At 40.4% G+C, this 9036-nt stretch overlaps 2 protein-coding genes across 2 annotated transcripts; both read left to right on the top strand.

Moving 5' to 3' along the window:
- Nucleotides 1–1176: 1176 nt before the first annotated feature.
- Nucleotides 1177–3555, top strand: LOC112194497. Its single transcript, XM_024334728.1, has 2 exons — nucleotides 1177–2468; nucleotides 2841–3555. The coding sequence occupies exons 1-2, from the start codon at nucleotides 1177–1179 to the stop codon at nucleotides 3553–3555; spliced, it is 2007 nt and encodes a 668-aa protein (XP_024190496.1).
- Nucleotides 3556–4794: 1239 nt separating this feature from the next.
- LOC112194496 (acyltransferase Pun1) lies at nucleotides 4795–6129 on the top strand. The gene has a single exon (XM_024334727.1). It carries the CDS (start codon nucleotides 4795–4797, stop codon nucleotides 6127–6129), a length of 1335 nt encoding a protein of 444 aa, XP_024190495.1.
- Nucleotides 6130–9036: the final 2907 nt, after the last annotated feature.

Genomic DNA, 9036 nt, shown 5'->3' with positions numbered 1-9036 from the left:
GGAATGCTGATACGAAACTCAGGTTAGATAGGGCGGTTTGTCCGCCTTCTTGGTGTGACATTTTTGGTTATGCAAAACTAGTGCATCTCCGTCCAAGTGATTCGGATCATGTGCCTATATTATTGCATGCAAGTACCATTCCCATACCTCGACGTTCTCGAATCCATAGATTCAAATTTGAAGCCTTCTGGCTCCAACACAAAGATTGTGATCCGATTGTGAAGCAGGCTTGGCAAACAGATGTCATGGGGGTGCCTATGTTTCGAGTTACCACAAAGATCACACACACGGATTGCGCTTGATAAATGGCAGAAGGCAGCGTTTCGGGAGAGACAGCAGAGCATGCTGGGCATCCGGGCTAGATTGGAAGATCTAATGGAGACTAGGGCGTGTAATGAGGTACAGGAGGAGAAGAAGTCGCTGATGGAGCATCTTCAGAGTCTTCTTTCACAGGAGGAGTCTTTCTGGAAACAATGAGCCAAAGTTACATGGCTTAGAGAAGGTGATAGGAATATCAGGTTTTTCCATAGGAAAGCATCAAATCGAAAACGTAAAAATCTCATCAAAGGTTTGTATGATGAGAATGGGGAGTGGAAGGAGGATGACACAGGTTTGGAAACTGTTGTAACAGATTACTTCCAAAAGATGTTTACTGCTTCAGAACTTGATATGGCAGCTATGACAGATACTCTTTCGGCTATTAAACCTTGTGTGACTCCGGCAATGAATGCCCAACTCTATAGGCCTTATTTTGGTGACGATATTAAGGGTGCTCTTTTTCAGATGCACCTTACGAAATCCCCTGGTCCTGATGGTATGCCCCTGTTATTTTTCCAAAATTATTGGGACACTGTTGGTGAAGATGTTATTGATGCTATCCAAAGCTTTCTTCATACGGGTCAGATTCTAAAGCAAATAAACTTTACACATATTTGTTTGATCCCTAAAGTTTCCAACCCAGAGCATATGTCGGATCTTAGGCCTATAGCTTTATGTAATGTTATCTATAAGCTGTGTTCTAAGGCCATTGCTAACAGGTTGAGGCTCTTACTGCCGAAGATAATATCACCGTTTCAAAGTGCCTTTGTCTCAGGGCGTTTAATTACCGACAACATCTTGGTGGACAATGAGGTGGCACATTTTGTTCACAATAAGTAGGAGGGGTCCAAGGGCTTTATGGCCTTGAAATTGGATCTTAGTAAAGCTTATGATAGAATGGAATGGGAGTTCCTCAGGAGGGTGATGAGTAGGTTTGGCTTTGCCCGAAGGTGGATCGATTTGATCATGCAGTGTGTTACAACAGTCAGATATTCTTTCTTGGTCAGGGGAAAACCCAGAGGTTGTGTAGTTCCTACCCGGGGACTCAGGCAAGGGGATCCATTGTCCCCTTACTTATTTTTACTCAGGGTTGAAGGGTTCTCCGCTCTTCTTCAAAAGAAACAAAGTGATGGTCTTCTCTCGGGTATTGAGGTTTTTCAGGATGCACCATCTGTTAATCACCTTTTTTTTGCTGATGATAGTATGTTATATGCTAAAGCGGAGTTGGAGGATTGTTATCAAATTCAGGAAGTGCTTGAAACTTATGGTAGAGCTTCAGGTCAGCTGGTGAACTTCGATAAGAGCTCAGTGGTTTTCAGTAAGAATGTTACGGACTATATGCAAGGGGAGGTGGCTGATCTGATGGGAGTTGAAGTGGTGGATTCTCATGAAAAATATTTAGGTCTTCCCACTTATGTAGGAAGGAAGAAGTCTGTTACTTTCCAGTATATTAAGGAGCATTTAGCTAAGAAGTTGGAAAATTGGCAGGGTAAGTTGTTAAGTGGTGCTGGTAAGAATATTCTTATCAGAGTTGTGGCTCAATCCTTATCAACATATGCCATGAGCGTATTTCAACTCACCAATGGGTTCTGTGAAGATATCGAACAAATGTGTGCACGGTTTTGGTGGGGTAGCACTACTAATAAGCGGAAGATTCATTGGAGGTCTTGGGATTTCTTATGCAACTCTAAGGAAGAGGGTGGACTAGGATTTCGAAGTTTGGCAGAATTTAATTCTGCAATGTTAGCGAAACAGGCATGGAGGATCATTAATCATCCCAATTCCCTAATTGCACGGATTTATGCGGCTAGGTACTTTCCTTCTGATTCGTTTTGGACTGCAGGGTTGACCGCGTCTCCCTCTTACTCTTGGAGAAACATATTGTCTACAAGGGAATTAATTGCTAATGGTTTCTATTGGCAAATTGGTAATGGTGAGAAGGTGAAAGTTTGGTGTGATCCGTGGATACCAGGACTCCCATCTTTTAAACCAGAGCTGCAAGCTAACGGTGGAGACAGTTCACTCAAGGTTAGTGATCTTTTTCTCACAGAGCATTCTTGGGATGAAAGGAAAATTCGGAATTTATTTTCAGCCAATACAGCAGAGGCTATCTTGTGTATACCTCTAAGCTCAAGAAGAACAGAGGACAGGTGTGCTTGGAGGTTAGAAGGTGATGGAAAATTCTCGGTTAAATCAGTCTATAGATTGGCTTTCTTACAGTCTTCATCATATTGACCTAGTACTGGGGTAGTCACGACCACGTTCTAGAAGCAAATTTGGAAGTGTAATATTCCCACTTCGGCAAAGATGCATATTTGACGGATTTGTAATGATATTCTTCCTTCTTTGGAGCGTTTGGCTTCGAAACAAGTTCTATTGCAGTCTCATGATTGTGTTTTATGTGAGGGTGAATTGGAGTCAACCCTACATCTGAGTCGGAACTGCTCCTTCACCAGGCAGATACTTAATTCACATCGAGATGTGCGTCAAGTCTGTTTTGATGCACAAACTTATGGTGTTAGGGTGGTTGAATGGCTCATTCATTGTGCTGGAAAGCTGTCGAAACACTCTTTTGAGGAGCTACTTGTTGTCCTTTGGAATATTTGGAAGGAAAGGAATACGAGGGTCTTGGAGCATAAGAGGACTGAAGCAAATGATGTGGTGATTCGTACGAGTACTAGCCTTGCTGAGTACCGTCTGCACAATATCCAAGAAAGGCAAATGGGAACTGGGGTTAATGCAGCTCGATGGAGGTGTCCTGCCATAGGGGTTTTGAAGGTCAATATCGATGGCTCGTTTCATGCCGGCACGAAGATAGGTGGTTTGGGATTCATTATCCGAGATAGTCAGGGAGTAGTGGTTGCAGGTGGTGTACGACCTCTTCGTCATTTGTTCTCGGCTGAACATGCCGAGGCATTGGCATGTTTTGAAGCAGTCAAATTTGTTCTGGAGCATAACTTGAACCCTGTTATTATTGAGACAGATTCTCAGGTTGTCCAACGACAAGTTTCTCTGTCAAGTGAGGCAAACTCTTCTATGATCGGTAGAGTTTATGAGGATATTGTAGCGCTACTCTCCTCTTCTCCAAATTTGAAGATCACTCATACCAAGAGAGAGGCCAATCAGGTGGCGCATAGGCTGGCAACTCATGCTACAACTCTTCAGCAAGCAAATTTTTTCTATTCTCCTCCTAGTTTTCTTATGGCTGCACTTGCAGTGGATTCCATTCTAGTGTAATTCTCTCAGTTTTCAATAAAGGGATGACAATTTTACTCAAAAAAAAAGTATGTCAAAAAGTTTAGGTTGCGACTATATACACCTTTTTTTTTTTTTTTGAATATTCATCTTTTGCCTAGCATTATTGACAGAGGGTTAGTGTTTCAATCCTTGACTTGTTGCATGATCATCTGATTAGCATCCCATCCCAACAGAGGCTTTGGAAAACCTATAGTCTCTTGAGACTAACTAATCCGATATTATAAATCAACACATCAATAGTCTGTATGCAAGTAAATTGTATGTAATTCATTAGTCAATGTATGTAGTTCTAGAAATCTCCGTTAAGGATTCAGTACAAATACAATAGAAGAGTCATGAGATACTTGTAGTCCTACAGATTTTATGAGTTGTTCATCCTCCATAAACCTAGTTTACTGCTCTTCCATACGATCGAAATCCCCCATCTCATCTTACCATCTTTCCCATGGTTGCATTTAGCCGCAGTCAAATTCTAACGTAAATTCATTAAAATTTAGCGATCATTACACATAGTAAATTCTCTGTTTCAAATAGTCAAGCACTAACTAAAACAGAAAACAAAATTCAGACTCCACAAAATTTGCATCGAGTTGAAAATATAGCAGTGCAGTACGTCTTTATTAATAAATATATTAATGTGATTTTTTTTATGACAAATAAATTAATCTGATTGATATAACTTGCAAGTATGAAAAACCAATTAAATACAATAATTTCTTTGAAAATGTCATAGCTTCCAGAAAGTATGAGGTCAGACAACCTTATTTAATTTCCAGGAAATGATTACAAATAAGAAATGCAATTATTGTTTAATGGAGGCCTGGAAGGTTTAAGCACTTCTTGACCAGCTCTTGTATGATTGAGATTACTTTACAAGTTAGTATATATAAGCAATTTCTTTATTTTCCATGTTTCCTCCATCTCCATATGTATATTGGTTGCCTAGTTGAATACTTTGAACGTGTGCTTCTTTTATTTGTATTTTATAGAATACTTCGACTTATGGACATACTATATTTCTGCAGAGGTGAGATCTTTTAGGTAGATCTACCTTATAAGGTCATCCCACCACTCCTGAGTAAGAAATCACAAGCCTCCTTGACCTTGTGAAAAGAGCAATTCAGCAATGTTCTAGCTTTGGCATTATTGGTTACACAAGTACATTTCTGTATTTTGTTCTAAAGTGTGAGAGCGAGAGATTGATCGAGTTATCATCCCATGGGCTCACCACCAACATGCACCCATTCACTGGTAAATATCACCACAAGAAAGATCATTAGACCCGTGTCTCCAACTCCTCATCACCAAAGAACTCTAAACCTCTCTCTTTTGGACCAACTCTTCCCTCCTACCTTATACCCTACTATCATATATTTCTACTCCATTGATCATTTTCCTTCAAATAATATTTCGGAGAGCTTACAAACATCGCTATCCAAGGCTTTGGTTTACTTTTATCCCCTGGCCGGCCGACTAAATGGCCCTGCTTCCATCGACTGCAATGATGAAGGGGCTTATTTTCTTGAGGCCCAAGTCAACTGCCAGCTCTCGGACTTGCTTAAACTTCCTGAACACAGCTTACTCAACAACCTCATCCCGGAGTTTGATCCTCAAACCGCCCATTCAGCCTTAGGTTCTGCAGTTTTGCTTGTCCAAATGAGTCGTTTTAACTGCGGAGGAATCGCCCTTGCTGTGTCGCTGTCGCACAAGATCGCAGATGCAACTTCATGTCAAACATTTCTACGAGCATGGGCAGACATAAATCGTGATAATGAATGTGATAGTCAACTAATGGTACCACAGTTTAACGGAGCATCTCTGTTGCCGGCTAAAGACTCCTTCGTAAACAACTTAGGGTTACCGAAGTATCAAAGTTTAGCTACTAGGAGGTTCGTGTTTGATGTCACTAAGATTGCCAATCTCAAGGTCAAAATAGGAGGTACGAACGTACAACTTGTTTCAGCAATCATCTTGAAAAGTGCTCGTGCTGCTTCTTATAAATCCAAGCCGGAGACCTGTTCAAGTACAGCAGTGTTGTCGCAAATGGTAAATCTCCGTAGAAGTATGGGTTCTGTGGTACAGGAAAATGCCATGGGAAATTGGTTTTGGCCACTTCAAGTAGTATTCAAACCAAACGAGACGGAACTACATGAGTTGGTGGCAAATATGAGGAGAGAAATAACAGACTTCTACAAAGAGAAGGCGGGCAAATTCAAAGGGGAAGATGGGTTCTTGGTGATGTCTGAGTCGTTTAGAGAGAGGGGAGAGCTTTATAGAAACACCAAGGGATGCATCAGTGTTTATAGAGCCACAAGTTTGTGCAAGCTCCCTGTATATGAAATTGATTTTGGGTGGGGACAACCAACATGGGTTACTAGCCAAAGCAACCAGAAGAACATATTTGTGTTGATTGATACAAAACGTGGCGATGGGATCGAAGCATGGGTGACACTCGATGAAGAAGAAATGGCCATATTTGAGACTGATGAGGAGCTCCTTTCATTCGCTTCTCTAAACCCCAGTGCTAGTGTCAATCAGCACTCTCGTATGTGAAACCATGTTATAACTTTGACAATTTCATGTATGCATGTTGCGAATAAATTGTGCATGGAAGTGTGTTTCACTTGAGAGGGATAAAATAAATTGTGTATGAAAATATGTATGCAGTGTGTTTCACTCCCACTTGATAGAGTATAAAACATGTGTATTATATATTTCTTCATTTGAATATTTCGGGTCGATTTCCAGTTAAATTTTAAGTAGCGCGTTTGTGGCACGAATCGCTAGACTTACAACCAATGAATTAAAAGGCGCGCCTGACGCGCGCCTTAAGGCTTAAAAGGCATGAAGCGTGCTGGAAAAAGCCTCTGTTTTGCAGCGGAGGCGCGGAGGCGGCCAAGGCACTGAGGAAGGCGTCTAAAGCGAACACCTGAGATATATATATATATTTTTTTACAAACCAAAACGACATCGTTTTGGTGTTTTTTGAGAGTTTTGATTCATTTAGGTCGTGTTTTGTACACGAGCCGATCCCCAAATCACTCAAACAGCCTCCTCAGTCCTCCCCGACTCTTCACTCTCAATCTCAATCCCAATCCCTTACTTGAAAAGTCGATAAAATCTTGAAGAGCCCATAAGTTTACTCAAGAATTTGGTTCTAAAGGAGGCTATTTGCATAATTGGAGCAAGATTTGAAGAGAGTTGGAGAGTTGTAGTTCAATACTTCGATTTGAAGAAAAGGAGTTCAAGGTATGATCATGGTTCGATCAATTTTCCTTGTTTTCTTTGGATGGTTTTGTTTTTCTTTGTTATGTGCAATGGGAATTGGAATTTGGACATCTATCATCTATGTATTATGAATTTCTTACTGAATAATTGAATATAGTCACTGCTTTGATGAACTTGCTCTACACTTCCTCTTACAGTAACTATGATGTTCAACACATAGAGGCTTGAGTAGTATCTATTACGGCATACCTGGTTGTTTGTAGATATGACTTGAATTTTCTGCATTTGCATTTAAGTTCGTCTTCTGTCTTGCCATATCTTCAGGGTAAAATTTGCAAGCTGAGAGTTTGAATCATGAAGTAAAATTTATGTGAAGAACAATGTTATTGTGGGGTATAAATTTAGCATCTGCAGAAATTGTAGGTTGGTTTGTAGAACAATCTGTATTGGTTTACATTTTAGCAAGAAAATATGTTCTTTGCTGGTAGCTCATATCCAGTTCATTTCTCTATCTCATATTCATTTCCTCGTTCGGTCTCGCTAAGATGGCACGGGTATTGAACTATTGATTATGGAATCTACAGAAATTGCTACGGGAAGGTTTAGCTGATTTGAGTGACAGTACTAGCTTTAGGAAAGTTTCTGTAATGTAAATGTACATGTAATTGTTCTGTTTGTTGGGCCTAATGTCCCTCCTTAATTATGGGAGGAAATCCATAATTAGCTTATGGTATAGCTTCAGTTTTGTTTTGTTTATGATTGGCATTGTCCTGCTCCCACTTTAAATTGATAATTTAAAATAAGTTTGTATCTTGTGTAGGCAAAATGAGTTCTACTAGTGGGACAACAAAGAAAGGCCATGCTTGGCGATAAGACTAGTTCTATACGTAAATACAGCTAGTTTATACGTAAGGCTTACGCCTTACGCCTCAAGGCGAACGCCTTACTAAGGCTCTCCCGGCTACGCCTCAGCCTTTTAAAACATTGCTTACGACCAATAAAAAAATTACTTTTTAAGTAAAAGAGATTTCGAGAGAGATTGATGAGAGAATTGTATTTTATTATAGAGAATAGGAGCCCTATATATAGGGATTACAAAGTACATGTTCTAATGATACAAAGAAAACTATTCTGAATAGGACTAGGAATTCTAGAACATTCTCTCCTATTACAATCATGGAACTACTCTTAGTTTGATTAGGCACACAAAGCTAATTTTCCTTCAACACTCCCCCATGTGCCGCTCAAACTTGGTGGTGACGCTTCATCTGTTGCCTCGTTAAAAACCTTGCTCGAGTGAAAAACCTTGTGGGACAAAAACAAGCTCGAGGAGGAGAAAAAGAGTACAACACGTCCTTCACTCTTCGAGATCGAACATGTAGACATCATAACTCCCCCTAATGTCGATATCTCCCCCTGATTGCTACAATCATGGGAGTTCGGATAACTTTCTCAATCCGATGCTCTTCACATGTTTCTCGAAGGTGGATTTAGGTAACGACTTAGTAAATAAGTCTGCTACATTATCCTCTGATTGGATTTGATTCACTTCAATCTTAAGAAGTGATTGTTGTTGCTGATTATAAAAGAACATAGGCGATATATGCTTGGTGTTGTCGCCCTTGATAAAACCTAACTTCAATTGTTCAATACAAGCTGCATTATCCTCATAAATGCATGTAGGTTCATCCGTGGTAGACTTCAAACCACAACTTCCTTGTATATGTCTAATCACAGACCTTAGCCATATATATTCATGTACAGCTTCATGTAGAGCAATAATCTCTGCATGATTTGAGGAAGTAGCAACAAGGGTCTGCTTTGTAGACCTTAAAGATATCGCAGTGCTTCCCATGGTAAAGACATATCCCGTTTGGGAGCGACCTTTGTGAGGGTCAGAGAGGTACCCTGCATAAGCAAAACCCATCAAAACATCATTGTCGTTTTGATGGAGGGAAGTGGGGGGACGCCGGCTACCATGGACGGTAGCGGCGACGGCGGCTGCAATGTCTTGGACCTATCCCAAATTTCCGTCATTCATTTTCTCTCTGTAGAGATAAAATAGGCCCACATCAATCGTACCTCTTAGGTATTGAAAGATTGTCTTTACACCAATCCAATGGCGGCATGTTGGCGCAGAGCTATGTTGAGCTAACAAGTTCACTGCAAATGAGATGTTCGGTCTTGTGCATTGAGCTAAGTACAATAATGTGCCTATTGCACTTAAATAGG

The sequence above is a fragment of the Rosa chinensis genome, chromosome 3 (genome assembly GCF_002994745.2).
Source record: "Rosa chinensis cultivar Old Blush chromosome 3, RchiOBHm-V2, whole genome shotgun sequence".
Lineage (NCBI taxonomy): Eukaryota > Viridiplantae > Streptophyta > Magnoliopsida > Rosales > Rosaceae > Rosa > Rosa chinensis.
Note: the sequence above shows the minus strand (reverse complement) of the source record. Positions and strands in the feature narration are given on the sequence as shown.